General features: G+C 48.7%; 1 protein-coding gene across 5 annotated transcripts in view; it reads right to left on the reverse strand.

The window, feature by feature from the left end:
• Positions 1–20,672, reverse strand: part of NTRK3 (neurotrophic receptor tyrosine kinase 3) — a 232,138-nt gene that overhangs the window by 162,278 nt on the left and 49,188 nt on the right. For all 5 annotated transcript variants that reach the window (XR_008733243.1, XR_008733244.1, XM_005436616.3 and 2 more), the window contains exons 4-8: positions 14,001–14,069; positions 6,096–6,253; positions 3,675–3,817; positions 2,909–3,050; positions 381–677 (exon numbers count right to left, since the gene is read on the reverse strand). Coding sequence is in view for 3 of the 5 variants with exons in the window: in XM_005436616.3 (XP_005436673.1) it covers positions 381–677; positions 2,909–3,050; positions 3,675–3,817; positions 6,096–6,253; positions 14,001–14,069 (809 nt within the window). In the remaining 2 variants the exon portion in view is untranslated. The remainder of the gene's footprint in view (positions 1–380; positions 678–2,908; positions 3,051–3,674; positions 3,818–6,095; positions 6,254–14,000; positions 14,070–20,672) is intronic.

Below are 20,672 nucleotides of genomic sequence, written 5' to 3' on the forward strand. Positions count from 1 at the left end.
GAAGAACACTTTCGCTCAAAAAAATTGGGCAACCTTTTTGGGGCACACCAGAGCAGATCCAATATAACTGACCAAATGTACATCCTATTCCCACTGAAATTCCTGAAGATCTAAAAAAAAACCCCAAAAACTGCAGAATACATTACACAACAAAAATAACTAAATCAGTCTCTCTCTGCATTACGACACCAAAGCACAATTAAGTAGGAGAATCACACTGGTCAGAAGAGGCCTCTGGAGGTCACTTCTTCCAACCTGCTGCTCAGACAAAGGCCAACTTGAGTTGTCAAAGCCTTGTCTAGGTGCAAGGATTACCGATGGGACCATAGTAAGACCTTTGATTTGCAAGCAACCCTATCGAAATAAACTGAATATCCTACCTGGAAAGGGTTTTTCAAGGAAGTGTCCTTTGATGGTTTGGTTGGCTGAGCCCAGCTGGTTGGTGGCCACAATCGTGTAGTTGCCATTGTTGTAGTGAGTGGGTTTGTTGAAGAGCAGGCAACCCTCGGACACTTCCCCTTGTTGGTAAAACTCCATGTGGATGATCTCTGTCTCCCGGAGGACCTGGCCATTGTGCAGCCAGTGAAGGGTGGGAGCTGGGTTCCCATGCACTGCAAATGCAATGCAGTGCTCCAAGTGTAGCACCGGCTCCTCCAGAGTTAGGATGCGAGGGGGATCTAGCGGAGAGAAACATGGCAGGCTCACAGCACACCTCCACCCACATGATGTCTCTGTGCACCATGGAAGTTAAGGTTATTGAAAACACAACCTCCAAAACCACTTGTTCCTTCTATTCTTCCCATGGATGCCTGCAATGAAGCAGGGCTAAATCACAGTAATGCTCCCTGGAAAGGAGATCTGAACCATAGCCAGCTCTTTTGGGCTTCTGAACAAGGGTACAAATTAACAACATGGATGCTTCCTTCACCAGTCCAGAAACAGTTAAGCTTGGAGTTGTCCAGTCCACATGCCTACCGCTGCTCTCCTTCCCCCACAGGATCATGGGGAGGCCGCCTGGCCCCATTAAGGGCACCAAGACATAGCACTGTTATATTACACATGTGCAAGGTGCCCATGGGAGCTCTCCAGTCGCACTGAGCAACTTCGGATTGCATAGCTGTGGAAGCAAACATCCCTCAGTGACTGCCTGTCCTTGGGGGTTTTTGACTGCCTGAATATCCCAAAGGAGTTCTTGCTCGCCGAACACCCTCCAGGGGTGTTTTAATTAAAGGGAGTAGAGTGGGAGAGGGAAAAGAAAAGCAGAGACTCCACCTGCAATCTATTGCATATGCATCGTCTTCCCACTGGGACACCCCAATAATTCAAATGTTGCTCTGCCATTGCTTCTGAAACCCCATTTACAACGCCTACATGTAAAGTCCCAAACCCCAAGGCTAGCGAGGTCTGAACTGGAAGAACAGAGTTTTATGCAAAGACAAAGGACACAAAAACACGTAGGTCTTCCCTAGAGCTCTCCTTTGCCTGGTACCATCCAGCTGCAAAGACAATCCATGGGACATCCACAAGGAACAAAAACAATGCACCAGCTTTGAACCATCATTTGGAAAAAAAAAAAAGAAAAAAAAAGAAGACAGTGAGTTTTTTCAGGCAGCGAAGGTGATAGAAGAGAAAAAAGGTGCAGAGCTGGTTGAAGCTGAGCAAATTCTCCCACCAGCACCCAGCTACCCTGAACCACCCAGCCATGTCCCAGCCACGTCCTTTCACTCACAAGCCTAGATGTGCATGGGGCTTATTCACATCTATCTGGCAAGGAGGATTCAAAACAGGCAGCCACCTACACGCACAAATCCAGATCTTTTCAGCATGAAATTACAGCCTGAGTGATGGGTCTGGGCAACAAGAGCAGGGGTAGCAGAAACTGTCAGCAGCTTATAGGATTACACAGGGGAAAACAGGCATTGGCATGGTGCTGTTTAAGGCGTGGAGGAAAAGATGCTAAAACACAGCACAAAAACCACCCACCTGCTGACCAATCATCTCTGAGCTGATCTAAACTTTAATTACCTCCATTCTTCAATCCATCAATAAGTACTTATAGGGAGGAAGATGAAAGCAGTAAAGCATCTGCTCTCCTTTTTCTTATCCCTTGTGACTGCCTTGTCTACAGGACCCCGTGGCTCCTGCACTGCACTGGACAGACGATATGCGTAGGTTCACCAAGACTAGCCAGAATCCTGCACGGGTTTCTGCTCTATCTGACAACATTGGAGGTGGGGTCAGATTTTCAAACTACAGAGTAAGGGCAAATATTACAGACACAGCAACATATAGTAAATCTCAGCTGCCTGAGAACACAAAGCTGTGCAAACTTCCTCTTAAGGTCAGGTTTGTGTTAAGTTATATTAGAAAGCACAAAGAAAGTTTAGCTACTTGCAGCTAAAAGTGAACAGTTGAAATGTGAGACACGCATGTTTACGTGGCATTTGCAGTTTAACTTTGTAGGAACAGATCTGGGAGGAAGCACTAGCATCCCTGAAATCAGAGGTAAGATTTACACTAGCTTTAGCAAGGGTGACATTTAACCTCTCACGTAGCATCAGGGCAAGCAATTCTCTGTTTGTAAACAGAGTTTTAGTCCCTCTGCGGCTCTTCCTTATTCTGCTGGATCTTCCAAGAGATGGGCGGAGAGATGTCCACCACCACTGTGGCACTGCTGCTCCTCCCCTGGTCTAGTGCTCATTTCTGCATTCATGGAAGCAGCAGGAAAACAAAAACACTGACACTTGAGAGAGCTATATGAAGATCCACTTCCTCTTCACTGCACTCAGCTCCTAATCCTCACCCACAAAACCAGAATATCACGAGTAGCAAATGGCCACGCATTTCAACGGTTCCCAGGGCAGCCCTCCAGCCTCTATATGGTCAAGGTCTCTCCATAGCTACTTACAGTAGACTGTGAGCAGCACACTGGCATTGCTCATCCCCACCACATTCTCAGCAATGCAGGTAAGTAGGAATCCGTTGTCTTCACTGGTGACATTCACCAAGGTCAAATTGATGGCATGAACGTTGGTCCAGTTGAGGTTGGTCTAAAAACCCCAGAGAGAAATACAGATAGAAATCAATGTCTGGTGGGCTCCTCTCCTCCCCACTACTGACTGCCCCCAGAAGATGAGGATCACAGTTTCCACATAAGATGTCAGATCTCCAAAATCCAAGGACAACTAGGATCTGGGTGAAGGGAGATGTTTCCTCACCTCATTAAATGCACCACATCTTATAAGAGAAACTACTGGAAGAGGGGAGAGCCACAGAGTTGTAGCGCTGATAAACATGGCTTGCCTCTAGAAAGCTTGCTTAGCTGCCTATTTCAGCTACAGCTATTGCAGACACCTTTGTAAACAGGTGGTCTCATTAGAGGAGACATGAGTTAATTCAATTAGGGAGCACTGAGATATGAAGCTATCTCCTCCTCACTTTCCAGCCATACAGAGGGAAGGCTTTGCTGCCCTCACATAGTTCCCATGTGGTTCTCATGTGGACAGGGCACAGCCTCCATTTTACTTTGGATACAACCATCTCACTTTTCTCATAGCAACTTCCACCATCTACCTGACCCTCCCCTCTGCATGCACAGACCTGGGAGACCCATGGCAGCTCTCTCGCCCTTGCCACATCAGGCACAGGCAGCACTAAGGTCCTCTGCCCCCTACCTGGTGCGTGTTGATGGAGTGGAGATCAGCCACGGTCCAGTCGACGTCAGGCAGTGGTGATCCTGAGCCGTTGCAGGTGATGACAGCATTCTCCCCTTCCCGCACCGTCAGATTCACATGGCTCACACTGATCTCGGGGAGGTCTAGGAGAGCCAGACACCAAAAAGCGCTCAGGTGTGGAGCAGCATTTACTACAGCCAGTCACAGGACATGTGTGTGGACACAGATCCCACCAAGCTGTTTCCCAAATCAGCCTCCACCACCCTGGGATAAGCAGCAGGAGGTAACAGCGTGTCCTTGCCCTACCAAGGAAAGGAGGTGTCTTGGAGATAGGGGAAAAATGTAGGCACTGTAGATGTGCCAGCTGAACAGACCCTCCCGTCACATTTAAATCCGAAAGTTGCTGTCCAGTTCTAGCCGCCCTTCCCTTCACAGAACCCTCATCCTCATCTCTTCTACTCCCACAGAAGCTGCTCTTGAGGCCAGTCACCTGGAAAGGGAAAGCTGTGTGTGACTGGGAGAGGATCCAAAGCATTCCCACCTCCTGGGACAAGGTACAGAGCACCCAGAACTCCAGGTGATAGAAGCATCCCCCTAATTTACAACAATCCAGAGAAGATGACCAAGGATGTATCCTCATAATAACTGCAGCTCTCCTAATACAAGGTGCCCTTGTTGTTCCTTGGCAAAGACAGAGAGAGTCAGTGATTTATGGCAGTTCTGATTTACGCCACTTCCTTACTCGCCACCACAGGCACCAAATATCCTTGCAACATGTAACAAGACAGCACTGGTTGCAAGAAGAAGAGCAACCAGCCTTCTTGCACAAGTTGGGCTTTCTGGGCTGTTCGTAGAGGCAAAGTGGGTAGGCAGGGCATGGGGGAACTGAGCAGTGGTGCCTTCCCATCATAGGGCAGCAGCATCCATCACGCCAGCCTAAAGCCATGGGATGAGGATACACACCCTTTCACTGCTATCAGGGAGTGACGCCAGGAGGGAAGCAACATTGTACTGACTTTGAAGGATGCCAGAACAAAGAAGGCAGCAGTCAAGGCCTGGTAAAGCTGCATAGGCGGCAGGAATCAGTGGAGAGGGAGGTGGGAGGGACACGTATGGTCACTGGTGGTTGAAATGGTATCAAACGTGGCCACACCAAGCAACACCAGCACCAAAGGACAAAGATAAATGAGGTCTTTTTACAACATCCTTTGAGTGGTCTTAAAGCTTGAACAGAAGGAGTTTCCTTTGGAGGAAAGCAGATCAGTGTGGCTCCCTGTGCTTCCAGGAGACTGCAAGGTCAGAGAAGGTGCTCACTCTGCACCCCAGCACGTTGTTCCCAAATCAGCACCCTGCTGTCCCCTAGAGTCTAGTACCACCACTGATGGAGCTACCTCTCCTCCAGTCCCTGATCCCTCAGGATTTTTTTTTTCCTCTAATCGTTGCAGATTATTCTTCCCATGTGCGGAGGAAATTACAGCACACAAATCTTTTTAGTTCATCCACATGCAGGCACACTTTGGCCAATTTCCAAAGATGAACAAAGGGACATCGTGAACTTCGGGTGGGTGTGTTGCAGGGGAGGGGGAATCGTGCATGCTGTTTGTCTACGGCTGCTACAAGAAACATACCCAAACTCCCAGAACAAAGGACAATCATCAGAAAAAGAAAACCTCTGGTTTTCCTCCTCCTTTCAGCCTGTCAGTTTGACAGCTGCTTGTGTATAGACAGTTTAATTGTTCTGCTGAAGGTACACCTCCTTCCCCTTACTCTGCAAAGGATGCTTTCCAGTAATGGCAATAGCAGAACAAAAACTGACACCAAACAGGCAGCTGATGCGTGAACAAGGTGAAGGAAAAAGGGATAACTATTGAACGTGCCTCATGTTGCCCCTGGGGCCACTGGACTCTTTTAAACATCAGCAGGAAAGAGAAAGAGATACAAAGTCACTCTGCCTCTTCCCTACAGATAACTGGCTTTCAAATGAAAAAAAGAGAACAGAAGAAAATTAACAGAGGCTTGTATTTCCTAAGAGTAATTATGAAAGATACAGTGGCAGTCTTTGAACAACATACTGTTCCCAGGATTTGTTAAGACAGACGAAGAGCAACATGAAACATATCCCTTTTCAAGGCATCACGCAGACTCATCGCAGACACTTCACCAAGCAACATCATTACAGTGAAGGAAATGCCCCGAATCACTCAATACCTTCACACATCCAGAAACAACAGCCCCACCTTTACCCAGATACTCTATTCTTAATCCACAAACTACCCTAATCAGCTTCTATCATTTTATTCTTGACCACATGGTGGGATTCTGCTACACCAAGTTCCCCAAGAAAATGGTTAAGAAGATAGGACAGGGCTCCTTCCCGGCACCCTCCTGGCCTCCCTCATACCCGCCCGCAGGAGTTCTTACCGCACTGGGTGATGTTCATCTCCTGCAAAGGGATGATGGCTGCATCCATGTTCATGCAGTAGAGCTCCTGGTACTGCAGGTTTGCCTCGCCCTTCTCCTGCCAGAGCTGGATCCAGCGGATGTCACAGCTGCAGTTAAAAAGGTTCCTCTCTAGTCTCCTATGGGCAGAGAGAGCGTGAGAAAGGACGGTGGGGTGGGGAAGGATGAGCAGGGCCATCACCTGGCTCCAGGCTCCCTGAAGAGGATAGCCACCACGCAGGTGCAAGGGGCCCTTCAGAGCTAAAGAAGAATCTCCTCCATGTTATTTGCCTGGGGTCTTCTGGTACTCGTTATTTATGTCTCTTCCGCCTTCAGAGAGACAGAGGTTACACATCCATGCATTCACACCGTCTCCTTCATGCATGCACACAAGGTTTTACATCTCCCAGAGCCGCACACAGGCACATGCAACGTCTTTCACCGCAAGATCTGCACATCTGCAGCTCAGTCCCGCAGCTACCCAGACACGCAAAACATTCATCCCTCAGCAAAAGAGCAGGCGGCTCCCCACTGCCCTAAAACATTGATTCACATCTTCAAATCCTACTTCAGTGGGGGTCCAAGATCCTGCTGGGTAAAGCACACCTGCAGCCCCCACTAGCACTCAGCAAAGCTGGCAGCTCTTCTCCCAAGTACCTTGGACAAACACAGCCTCCTGGTGACCCAGGACATGAGCTAATGCACAGGGTATCATGCATTTTAATCAAATCAGAGAGCACTGCACTGAGACCCTGCTGACCTGGCCAAGAAAAGAAGCACTGTCTTTAATGTACTTCATTTAAACCACACTTATATATGGTTTATATACCAGGGATGTTTATTATAATTGATTTTCCAACCTATTAACCATTTCATTTACATTTTTAAAGCCCTGAAGCTTGCTCTCTGTGGAGATGCAAGGAGGCCAAATCCCAGCAGGGAGGAGAGCCCAGTGCTCAGCCAGGCCAGACTGAGTTACCAACGTGGGTTGCAATGGTAACTTGAGCAAAAGAGGAGATACAGCCTGAACAAACAAATTATCTCCCCACATCACTGTGTAAGCGAAAGAAAGTAGGAAGCAGAGAAGCCAGCACTGCAAAAGGTGAGCTCAGTCACCCCAAAGCAGAAAGGTACATTCCAATGTCAGACCGTTGCTTCACATGATATCTAGATCCCCCTGTCATACAGCAGGGAAGCTGTTTTTCTAGTCTGTTCTGTATATTACTGCAAAATCCATGCTTGCTTTTACAAAATTAATTCCACCAGCTAACAGGATTTGGAAACGACCTTCCAAACACATGCAGCTGATGTTTTGTCAATACAGTACGGCAAAAGGAGCAAGAGGAGGAGAAAGGATCTGCTGATAGCACCCAAGGGTGTTAAACCTGAACCCTAATGATGCCATTTTGAATCTTCTTATAGAACTAGATGCCATCTGACCTTTTTTTGTGTGCATGTTTTAGAATAAACACTGTGTTAAACTTCACTCTGTGGCTTTTCATTAGTTCATTCTTTTCCCTTGAAAAGCACCTAAACCTTTGCAACACAGGTTGACAAGCGACTCAAAAGGCCAAAGCACTAAATTTAAACAGACCAGAGCAGATCAGTACTGTGATTTGGTGGAATTCGAATGACAAGGAATTCCCTGCATGCTATGGTGGATACTGCCAGGGCCTCATACAGGCTTTGCATTCTCTCCAGCATATCCATGAATCCATGTTCTCCTCAGGACTCTCCCAAGGTCGTTGCTACCAGCAGGACATGGAATGGCGCGTGGGTAAGAGCCGTGGACTCTGCTAACAGCAGATCAGGTAACCAGAGTTGTACCCTGGGACCAGGCAGGGAGCCAGGAGAGCTCAGAGGCAATGGGGGAGAAATTCTGCTCAGTTGCAAATATCCTCACGAAATGAGGCTGCTGGGGACAGCCACTGCCGTAGCAGGTAAGGGCAACTGTGTAAGTAATAGACAGCAGCCTTCCTGGCCCATTGCTAATTCATGAAGGCCCGTGAATAATGCAGGAGCAGCGGGCTTCAGGGCAGAACTTACCCACGACCTGCCCCAACATCAGCCCTGCCCCAACATCAGCGCTGTAACTCTCTCTAATCAAGACCCCCACAGGGGCTTTTGCACAAATTAACTCCATCACCAGCTGGATGCGCTGAGTGCCACTGGCAGCTGATGTGGCACCACAGGTAGAAGAGGGACAGATGTTGTGCAACTGTTTTCCCTAACATGCATCGCAAAAGCACTCTTGACATGCAGGAGACATCCTCATTCCTTGCTTGGTGCCTGATCTGCCATGCCAGCCAGCTCTCCAGAAAGGTGCATAGGGATTTCCACACTCACACTGTCCTTTGCCTGCCCAAAATCCTGGACCTCCATTGTTCTCCTCAAGACCCCACCCCTTGGCAGGGATCATTGGGAGCTGCAGCTCCTTCCAGCTCTTCCACCCACAACCTCTGTGACACATCTCCGTTACCTACAACCCTCTGCTTGCCGAGATAAATGCACCTTCTTTTCTCCGCAAGGAGGAGAAGCACCTCTGAGAACACAAGGTGCCCTTTAGCCAAAACCCACTGTTGGGCCAGAAGACATCACCATGTGCTGCAGAGACATCTCCCATCACAGTGAGAAGGACAAAAACTGGTGCTGAAAGGCACAGTGGAGCAGCCAAGAGGTCTTCATTGCTGCTGTATGCTTAAAGGATGCAGCAGCAAGAAATAAGGCAAGGGGCTCCTTCTCATGAGACTTATCTGACACAGCTTTCTCCCAGAGAGGATGAGTAAACCCAAAGGACATTTTTCACATGTAACCTTAGCTTAGAAATGTTGCCAAAGCATCGCTTGGTTACAGGCTCTCAGGAGCTGCACATACTCCCGCACCTTTTGAAGGCCTTGTTAAAACTGAAAATGCCTGTGAGAAAGAGCAAGTATCACAGCCGCAAGCAAGCTGGCGTCTCTGCACAAGCAGAGCTGCTCCCTGCACAGAGGAGCTGGCCCAAAAAGGGACCAAACCCACACATGAGCCAGAGCCATCCAGCAGCCCCAGGCAAAGCACAGGCTTGTAGCAGGGTGTGCTCTGGGCAGAGCCCCTCCATGAGGCAGGCACACTTGCAGGGCTTGTGTTTGGGACAGAAGAAAACTGCAATGATCACGCCCTTCACTGTCATTCGAGGGGACAGCGACAGAGCTGAAACCCTAGAGCTATGCAGGCACCAAGTCAATTCTTCAGAGACAGCGATGCTGCAAGCATCTGGCTGAGCCCAGCTTTGCTCCCCGCCGAAAGCTGTACCCACTGCCTCCCACAACAGACCGAGGGCTCCCTGAACAGCCCGCACCAGGGTGGACCAGTGCAAGAAGGAGATGCCATCAGCATTGCAGTACGTACTGGGACAGACAGGACTTCACACACACACCCCGAGCAGGTTTTTTTCAGGCTATGTAACTATATGAGACGCACACGCTGTCCCACACCTCCCCTCTCAGCTAAAACAAAGCTGTCCACAGCTAAAGCCCCTCAGAGGGCAGTGGAGGTCCTCGCCATGCTTCTCCTGTCTTAGTTCACATAAAACTGCTGCCAAGGTTTCATTCATTTGCAATTCAAAACTCTCCTACCTCAGTGTTGCAGCACAATCCAACTAGTAGACTGCAACAAGGCTTTGCCGTTGGTCAGATTCTACTGTCCATGCTGTATCTGCTTCCTCCAGAGGTCAGACCACACTGCTCCTCCTCCATCTGACCCCCTCTACCCCAATCCTCAGGGCTATTTAACCACTTAGCAGGAACGAGCTACACCTGCACATCATCCATGTCAATCAACCCACTGCCTCTGAGGCAAGGCCACAGCTGCATGTTATCAACACTAACAAACCCACTGCCTCCATTCCTTTACACCTCAGGACTGAGACCACTTCCCTAAGCTTGAGAACCCAAGAGCACCCCAGAAGACAGAAAACAAACCCTACTTTTGTTTTTCATTTCTATTTATTTCCCTGAACCAGGGCTTCTTTTGGCAGTCCAGCCAGAACTCTTATTTCCAAACCCCTGCCAGAAAGGGATGGAACAGAAAGGGAAGAACTCAGACAGGAGTGATGCGTGGCGTCTGACGGCTGGATTAGCTAATGCAGAGAGCAGGCAAGTACCCACTGTCTAGCTACAACTCTATTAAGAGTGACTGTTGGCGGCAATAAGTTCTTAAGCTGGAGGCACAGACGACTTTAAGTTAGACTCATAACATTAAGTGATGCTGCTGTGCCCCGTTCCCACCAAAGCCTCTTGCTGTAGCATTGCAGAAATCTACCGCAGGGCAAGCTGGCAGGGACTGCTGGTATTAGAAATGCTGATGGGCTGGGCAGAACAGCAAGATGTTCAGGACTACAAGGTTTTATACAACCAAAGATGTAATTGGATCCAGAGTCTTAAGTCTTTCCGGGAAGGAATTTCTTGAAATGTCAGCCCTGAGCTCTCTGAGGACATGACAAAGGAAGCCAAGGACATGACAGAGGAAACCAGCTGTGACTTCTGGATAAGAAAGGCTCTAAGTCCAATGTTTATGAGCTGTTGCATGTGTCAGATTCTTCCCTGTACACACTCAACTTCAGACTTAGGAGAGTTGCGCACACATTAACCCAAGCCCTGCTGGTAAAGATCGGCCCATGCTGTGGGAATTAGAACTGGATTTACTGGAAACAATTCCAAGCCTTGCTTCTGGCCAGGAGGAGAAAGATAATATTCTTTGGAATTGTGCCTCATTTTTGCCATCCTTTCTTCAGTGAGTCAGCAGAGGAAAGTCTCAGCTCTGTTGAACAAGAAAAGAAATTCTGCTTTAAAGCAGTACCATCTTCCCGAGCTTGTGATGCCTTGAATGCAGCCAGGCAGCTGTTTCAAGCCCCAAGTTCCCATCCACCTGCCTGCTTTCATAGCATGGCATGATCTTCCCATTAATCTTCTGCTCCTTCCTGCTCTGTGTTCACTGAGTGGCTTTGTCAGGTCTCACGTTCCCTGGCAATCTCCGAGTTGCATCAGTTGTAGTTCCTCTCCTCCCAACACCCTGCTGGAGATGATCCTCCCATAGCTTCCCTTCCCACATGCTCTGCTGCTCTGAGCTGCCTCGTTGTAAGTCACAGTTTTGCCTTCAGTAACTACCGTCCCTCCAGATCCCCAACTGCCTGGCAGCACTAGTACTCAATATCAGGTGCCTCTGGCAAACTGCTGCATGCCTACACCCACTTGTCCCACCAAGCCTCCCTGTAGACGTAACCTTCTTGAGAAGAGCAGACTCTTGCCAGCATCTATGTGTCCCTAGGGTCTTCTGGCCTCTCCATGGCCATGCACAAGTACTGCTGCTCAGTCTGCCTGCCTTGGTCTCTGCTGCTCACCACCTTCTTCCCTTCCAGAGAGTTTTGGCTCAACTTCAAGTCCTTGGCTGATGTCAGTCTGCAACTCCCTTTCTAGCTTTCACCAGTGCTTCACACTCACTTTATGTGGGCCATGTATTCTGTCTCTTTCCCAGATTCTGGAAGCCTCCTTGGAGCTCAGTGTGCCAAAAAACTGTCTTCTACTCACCCATCCTCTGCATGTCTAAAAAAAATAAAATATTTCCCACTTTGGCACATCCATTACTAATCTTCCCCCATCTTGGGATTTGCTTTTCCTCAACAGGTTCCTTTCCTTTTAGCACTCAGGACCATGACCACCCCACAGTAGATAATGTATGTCTTTTCCCTAACTACCAGCATCTTTACGTGAACAATGATTCAGACCCCATGGCTCAGGCTACACCTCCACACTGTCTAGTCTCAAAAAAATCCAAAGTTCATCTGGACAGTTTCATGGCCCCAAGGAGGACACTGCAGACTTATCCTCCTGCCCTATTAACACCGACATCCCAGCAGGCATCAGCTAAAACATCCCTCTCCCATCACACTTTTGGGGAACACCACCATCATGTTATTCTGGTACTGACCATCCTACTTGTGCTCACATGGGTGGAGGGACCTTAGTGACAAGGAGCCCAGAGAGGAACATTTGTCAGGAAGCACCAATGACAAAGCAATTCTTCAGAAAAAAAAAACCCAAAAAAACCAAAGTTGACCAAGCTGTTACTCCAGCCCAGCCAACAGCAAAAGCCAGACCCTGCAGGCATGTGCATCTGTAGGTATAAGTTGATCACTGGAGCTGGTTCCAGCGGATGGTTTGCCAAGATCCCTTTTGCAACATGGTGGCAAGAGAGGTCTAGCCGAGGCTCCAGCCCCACATGGTGCTGAGCCTCCCCACGGGACACTGAGGACACCGTGCGTCACATCAGGGCTGCTTTCCCACCCCGTCATCTCCTCTTACCAATCAGCCCTGTGATCTCCTACATTTCCATCTGCATTACTTCTTTCATTAATTGGGGCTTATTATTTCTGAGAAAACCGCTCTGAGCACAGCTCCGACCGCAGCCAAGCAATTCGGTTCCTTCCCATTTGCCAGGCTGCAGAGTGCTGGCCCCAAGTGACTCTGCTGACACCAACCAAAGCCACCCCAAGCACACCTGCTTCCCTGGCAGGATCACCATATCAGGACAACACAGATGTATTCTTCATCAGGTGGGAACAAGTACACTCTGCTGCCCAAACAGCAGTATCTCAATTCCCTTTGTGCTTGGCATTGGTCTTTTGAGTCTGACTTGGGCTGGCAGACCAGGGACACGCCTGAAGAAACAAAATATGACCAAATGAAACCACATAAAAACGAGCCCCGCTGGAAGTATTCCCATTAATCTGCAGGCTCACCGTTACCCCAGACCCTGCCAGTGCCTCTAGCTCAGGACTGCAGCCCCATTTGCTCCTCCACTCTTGGGTCTCTCTTGGATAACAACCATCAATCTGAGTTTTGCCAGACGGTGCAATGACAATAAGTAAAGGTCTAAGAATACAAATGACTCATGCTATTAAACTTGAAACCTGAGCCAGGATTGAAAAATATTTAGAGCTGTAATCAGCAAGGAGACAAATTCCAAATTCAGCATTTTAACTCTGCAAGCCAGATTCCCCATCAGAAGGGCGTTTCTCTATTTTCTAATATCACTATTAGTATTTTTCATTTAACAATTTGACAGAAATAAAATACACTACAGTAACACCAGTGATAACACACTTACTCCCACTTGAAAGACTGTCTTTATTCTTTCATAAGTCACTTCTAGCTTACAGCTCTATTGATCATCAGTGAGGATGAATGGAGCTTCCCAGGTTCCTCTGGGACAAATCCTACATATATATATATTTATTTTTTTTATACCCACCAAACAAGAATTTCTAAAATTCAACAAAACAGGTCATCAGGGCAACGCTCCATTGATTTCATGTCCACTTATTCTCCAAGCACAGTGCTGAATGCTCTATCAATAATTCAGCAGGCTGAAGGCCACTGGTGCCCCAGGAGAAACACTACCTCATCTCCCACATAGGAGCTGGGAGGTGCCTTGACTGCTAGAGAGCAACGGTGTCATTCACCTAAAAAGAAGGGGTGTCTTATAAAGCCTGACCATCAGCTAAAGCAAAATGGTTAGCCCTACGCTGCAACAGATGAGGAGAAAGTGTTTGAGAAGGTCTGCTCAAAATCTAGTAAGTATTTCTAATGTGTTCCCAGAATTAGTGAACCATTTACTACCCCAAGCATGACTTGTTCATCATCCCGACGTTAATTAGCCAGCTGCTGTGAAGTTAAAAGAGAAGCAGTTCTGCTCTGGTGCTCCCGTACCTGGGAAACCCTCCCAAGGATGGTGCTGCCCACTGGAGTATTAGGTAATTATTCACAGGCTTCAAAATAGCTCTATTTGGAAATCGTTCCTCCTCTCAGCCTCCCCTCTTCTCCCAGGAGATACCTCCAGGGTGGGACTTACAGTTCAAAGAGTCGCAGGGTCTGGAAGAGTTGCCATGACAAAGTGGTGAGCCGGTTCCCAGAGAGGTCTCTGAAAATTAACGAGAAAAAAAAAAAGTCACGGTAAATAATTCCTCCTGCACGTGGCCCTACCGCCTCCGCAGGGCTCATCATCCTCCTCGATGGGGAGGCTGTCAAGCAGTTTAGGACCCAACTTTAGATCTTATAATGAGAGGTTTTAATGAGGACAAGCCCAAATGGAAGTTTTTCATTTTACTTTTTTTTCCCCAAGGGAGCAAACTGTCTATATCCTACTGCAACATTAAGGAAAAAAAAAATACAAACAGAGCAAGATATATCTGATACTTGCCCATGAATCCAGAGCTCAATCAACCACAAGCAGAAAGAACAAGTCTAATTTTGTAACTTGAACAATAAATTAAGCACAAACCTCATGTTAAAAATAGTAACAGCCAGGTTCAAATGACAGCTTGATGATTACCCAAGGTGTTATCATATGATCTGCAGTAGCTGTGCACTCAAAGCGTCCTGGTATGGCTGTGGTGTTGCACCCAAGGGTTCCGCCACTACAACAGCCAGCAGCTCCCCATCCCTCTCTCCATCTGCCCAATTGTGCAAAATCATAAATCTCATCTACCTGAGAAAGCTCTCATCTACCTGAAAGCCAAAGAGGATGAAGGAGTGTAAAAGCAACCAAAACACTAAAAACAAGAGGAACAAATGTGTTTGGGGCAGACCAAGTGGAAAGAGAAAAGTCCCAGATTTCTAACAGCATGAGAAGACGGCAACGAAACGCTTACTGCAGCAGGCAGCCTTCCTGGGGGTGCCTGGCCAGCCTGAGAGTCACAGAGGGACCAGCCCATGGGGTGAGCAGATAGATGCGTGGTCACAGGGTCTGGCAGAAACTCAAATCCTCCCAGGCCTATGCTGGCCTCCAGAAAACCCAGGAGGTGCTGCCTCACATGCTTAGCTGAATCCCTCCCTGTCATCACCAGCTCCTGCCCCGCTGCGAGACACGCAGGCAGGCTGTGGGCAGGCAGGACAGCTCGGCACGAGGCTGCAGATGCCCTCCTGCCTCAGCCCTGCTTGCTGGGAACAGTGGTGAAGCACCAGAGGCACAAATGACCTGGAGGTTCATTAAACTCTCAGCTGGCCAGAAAGGAGGTACGGGACGAGGTGACAACCTGTGGGCAGCCTACCCATGCTAGCCTCAGCCCACAACCAGTTTGATTTGCAGAAACATGGTAAAACCAAGAGAACAAATCCTGGAATGGCTCTTGCCACTGCAGGTCTCGGACACAAGAATTTAGGATGAGAGATTCATCCATCACCTTACACAAGGCTGCAGCAAGGGCAGGTACACTGGGCAGATGCAGAGGGCACAGCCCAGGGACTGACAAGGCAAAAGCAACTCTGGTCCTGTCCCACCTGCTACCAAGCGATGCTGTGAAGCCCAGAATTCTGTAGTTAGGAACGGGGAAGCCGCTGCAGTTCACACAGCAAACCACGATCCCAAAGGCTCTCCACAAGGCTGGCAGAAGAATAAGCCCAAACACCATGATGGCCCAGTGCTGCATCATTAAATTCTGGCTCTGCTTCACATCAGACTATCCCGCTGTGGAAACCACGGCAAACCACAGGTACCTCATTTCACATGACTAAGATCCCACCGTTCCTACGGCTGTAGACAAACTGCTTCCAGACTCCAATAAACTTCAGAAAGGTGGCAAAAATAGCAGGTGAAGTTAAGTGGGGGGGGTATGGGGGTGGGGGGTGGAATATTGCAAACCTCCCTCTTTTATCCACCCCGGAGCACTGAGCACCTGGAAACTTTGCAAAGACAGATGAAAAGTAGGAGGGGAAGGAGCAGCTCGCTGCTACTGAAAAGCGAGACAGTAAACTCCCTCCCCCAACCAGAGAAAAGAAGGAAGCGTAAAGGGGGATGCATGAGAGACAGCAAGATGTAGGAGAGAGGCAGAGATGCAGAGGAGGGAGTGAATCTTACTGGAATGTCCTTTCTCAAAGGTCATGTTTTGCTACATTAGGCAGAAATGTCAAGAGAAAATTGGATTCTGAAAGAGAAAAAACAACAGGCTTTCCACGCAAATAAGGGAATCAAAAATAGCATGATCGTGTTATTACAATTTAGGACACAGAGACGGAGAAAGGAAACATCCTCACTAATGCAAGAAGCTTTGCCAGGCAGATGTGCTGTGCTTCTCCTGCAGCCCCTGGAAACCAACTCCTACCACCTCCTCCTTCCCCCAGACAACAAATCAGAGCAAGTATCAGGCAAAGAGGAGACGGGTCTGCGCTTGCACACATCTGGCAGGAGATGCTGCTCTCGGAGGGCAAAGACTGTGTCCAATCCAACTTGACTTCTGCAGGGCCAGTCAGGGGAACACACACCAACGGCTCTGCTTCAGATCAGCCAGGACACACATGGGGAGGAGCAGGTTTGCCATTGGAAACAGACACCTTGAACGGACACTTTAAAACATCAGAAAGTTCCTTGCAATGGACCCTTGTAAAGATCCGTGATCTCAGCACAGAGACAGGCTGCACACACAAACATACATTAAAAACATGCCATTGCAGTCACAAAACCTCCAAAGGTCAAAGAAGCCAGGACTGGGTTTCCACATGCAAAGGGTACATCTAATGACTTCTGCCACAAAAGATAGAGCGCTCCCATGGAGAAACCTCACTGCACAGCATTCATTTCTCCCAGAACAGATCCATCCCGTGCCCTGGATGGGGCAGGTTTCCCAGGGAAAATAGCATGTGATTGTGTAATTAAAGACGGTATCGCAGTAGATGCACACAAAGAGATTAAATTATGGCTCCACAGGTGAAGCTCTGAGCTCTGGCAATTTGTAACTCCTGTTCAGTGCTTTGCAAGGCTCCCCCTGTGCTCAATCCTTGGCTGCACACACCGAGTTTCCCAGTATTTTGTAAAGCATAGATAGGCAGGATTAGGGGAAATCAAGGCACTCCCACACAGGAATAGTCCTCTCCCAGTTTCAGCTGCCTGTTTTGCCTTTCTGTCACTGTTTCCAAGGCTGAGTCTGTTGTCACCTCCAAATGCCCATCGCTTGCACTGACCAGAACCTCTATCCTCCTGTGCCAGTTCTCCCCAACCTGTTTGCTTCCCACCTCACCCAGCCACTTCTCCCCAAATACTTCTCCACCCCAAATTTCCTTATTCCCAACCAAATTTCCTATGATCTTCCCCACTTTTATATCCTCCAATCCCAACCCCAGTGTCCCAACAAGAGCGGCCAGTCGTCATCTCCCCTATCCACGCCCAAACATCCTTTGCAAAACTTCTCCTCTCCAACTGGATCAAGAGCCATTCTGCCTGTGTAAGGAGACATCTCAAAGCAAAATCAAGTCTTCCAAGGAAAATCTGTCCTTTCACAATGTTTCTTTCCTTCCAGAAAAGGAGGGTGCAGGTGCTCTGCAACAGGAGCATCACCAGTATTTTCTAGCTTGAACAAAACAGACTGTTTCCCCTGCTCCCTTCCACTGCCTCAAACATTTGAGCAGGTTTTTATTTGAAACTAGAAAGAAATAATTCCCCCCACCCCAAAAAAATGCAGGCAGAAGCAGACACCCAACACAGAAAACTTCAGCCTGAGCAATTAAAATCTGGCAGAGTTATAGGAAAGTGGAAGCAGTCCTGTAGCGGAGCTTGCCAGAGAACCTTTATAACAGCCTATGCATCAGCTCTACCTGTAATAAAATACGGCACATCACACATCGAGGAAACACGGGGGAAGGGAATAAAATACCTTCCCTGCGTATTTCTCAGCAGTGAACAGGACAGACTTGCCATCAGTGCTCCTGGAACATACTCAAACTGCTTCTCCACCATGGGACATTTTCTCCATCACTCACAGGATGCTCTTTTCCACAGAGACATTCTTTAGAAATAGCTGCCAGGGTCCTTTTTGCCTCTGGAGTAGGTTTCAAAGGAGTTGAGTAGGGAGAAGGAGTTGGATGGAGCACACCTGGACCAGGTCCAGGGCAGCAGGCATCCAATCCACTTGTGACTCAGGCTCAACACCACTCTCCTCTCCTCCCGCTGCAGCAGCCATGGTCCTAAGCCTCCTGCTTTGCAGGTGGCTCATCACACCATACCCCCACCAGCAGCCCCCCACACCCCTCAAAGGCAGGATGTTATCACTGAGTGACAGCATAGTCCCACTTCTTGCCATCTCCTTCCACCCATCCTCCTACTATGTTTCAGGAGGGAACACGCTGTGTCCTGCACTCCCCCACAGGCACTGCCGAGACCTTGCTGGTGACTGGAAGGGGAGGGGAGGTGACTACTGCCATTTTGTCCCAGTACATGACAGAGATGGAGTCGCTGAGGTTCACCTTCTGAACAAACTCCTGCATTTAATAAGGAATGGGCGGGTGCGGGACAAAAAGAGGAGTCTGAATCCATGCAGCCCAGAATAAGTGGACTTCAGTGCAAGAGGAGACAGCATGTCTTCTCTCTCAATTACCCAGCAGCCAAATTTTTTTCCATTATTAAAGCCATTTTTATTCAGCTAAATTAAGCCAGTTGCCTCATTAATGACACCAAGAAGCAGGAGCCCCTGTAATTAAACTGTAGGCTATATTATGCAGTTCAGTCTGATGCAACAGCAGAAACACTGCTGCTGGGGAGGGACCCTCCACGCCTGTCCCTTCTCCACACATCTCCATCCTCCACTTGCCCTTGTTGCCAATCTGACACATTTACTTCTACACGAGAGAAGTTTTTCACACATTTTAATAACATGGTGCCACTCTGAAAATTGTGATTGGAGCGGGATTAACTGTGCAGAGCAGCTGGGGCTGAGGGAGCACGAGCGACTGCCTGGCAGAAATGACAGGCAAGATGCACATCCTCACCTGCGGTTCCCCAGTGCCGTGGGACTCCCTTGATATCCCCCATGCTTTAGGCACAACAGGTGCTTCCCATCATCTCACAGCTCGCTGCAGCCTTGGCCGGGTACTGGTGGCCACAGGAGAGGAAAGTGTCAGCAGCCTCACACGCTGCTGTAGGTGTAGGGGTAGGTCCATCCAGACGTCATTTCTGCAGCAAGTAAGCCGCTAAAGCTTTGGGTTTGAACCAGAAAAACACTGGAAAGTCACTCTGGGGATTGTTTGTCCCTGCCAGATAACTCCAGTGACCTCTAAATGCAATGTTACACTCCCCATCGCCCGCCCTACCCTCCCTTCCCCCTCCCTCCTTTTCCTGTTTAGTAAGCAGCTTTGCTCATTAAGGGAAAAAATGTACTGTCCTCCCTTAATGAATGTGCTAAAATTACCCCAGCAAGTCCCAGAAGCTGTGGCAGTACAGGCCTCCCCACAAATCAGGCTCTGCAAATATTAGACTCAATTGAAAACTCCAATAGCTCAGCACAAAGCCCCAGCAGGACGTGCTTGAGATAGAGCCTGCAAAAGCACTGGGCAATGCCAAGTGCATGCAAACCTCGCATGCCCGGGAAGCAGACTTAGCAGAACAGGACACTGTGTTAAATTGGTCAGCCTGAGATTTCATAGCTGCCAGCAGTTCTCCCGCTTGTGCTCCCTGCCCAGACTCAGCACCAGAACATGTGTATTGATGCTGTGGAGGAATAAGACAGTTTACAGAAGTCCTCCAGCCATGATTTGGCATTACCTCCAGTTCAGCTCATCAAGCAACCCCTTAGCAACACCCAGGTCTTTACTAACCCTGAACACTGCAGAATCAAAAAGCCTCTGAGACTCAATCTTCCTTTGTAAGTTTGGATAGCATAACTAATTCCTTTCTCACATCCACAGGTACCGTCCTGTGCCTTGTAAGGCATGCATCACACAGCATATCCCATCACATAATCATCTCATTTCACCCCAAAATATTCCTTGTTCTAGGGCTACAACCAGAATTGGCAATAATTTTCCAAACTCAAAGCATCCTGCACCAAAGGAGAGCAAGAGAACATCACTGGTGACACACAAGAGACCCTGCCACTCCACGTGCACACCCACTAGCCCTAGAGGTGCAGTGCCCAAGGAGGAACTGCCCAACCCTTCGGTATTTCCCAGCTGCACGACCTTGATTTGCAAAGAATCCCTACTGTCACTGAAACAGGGCTGAAGGAGGTGGAAGAGGCTGGTCCTCTGCATTGTTCTTTAAACAATAGCATTACAAAACAGAAGTTGCAGAGCAAGTGGGAAAGCGTAAGGCACCACGCCTCCATCACAGGGCTCCCACACCCCGTGCCAGCAGCACATCTGCCCCACGCCTCTCCTCCCACAGCCTTTGCCAATGCAGCAAGCCATCTCCTGCTGCTGCCTTCATCCCAGCCCATCCCAAAACATTTTAAAGGCCACCCAACCCCGTGACGCTCCCACACCCTCTAAGTCATCTCTTCTGAGGCATCTCCCAGCTGCATGAAGCTTTGTTTGGAGGCAAATCACCCCTCAGAGTTTATTGTTGCTCACAGTTTTTGTTCAGCGGACGGTACAGATGGGAAGCTGTCACCAGATGTGGGTAAAGCTGTCCCCTATGCTTCGAGGTGGAACAGATGCAGGGATCTGGCCCTCTGGACTCTGATCATCTCTCCCCCTGTTGTGTACATTTTCCACTGCTCTTCTCCAAAGAGATCTGGGCTCTCAGAGGACTTGAGGAAAG

This window comes from Falco cherrug, chromosome 7 (genome assembly GCF_023634085.1).
Source record: "Falco cherrug isolate bFalChe1 chromosome 7, bFalChe1.pri, whole genome shotgun sequence".
NCBI classification, from domain to species: domain Eukaryota; kingdom Metazoa; phylum Chordata; class Aves; order Falconiformes; family Falconidae; genus Falco; species Falco cherrug.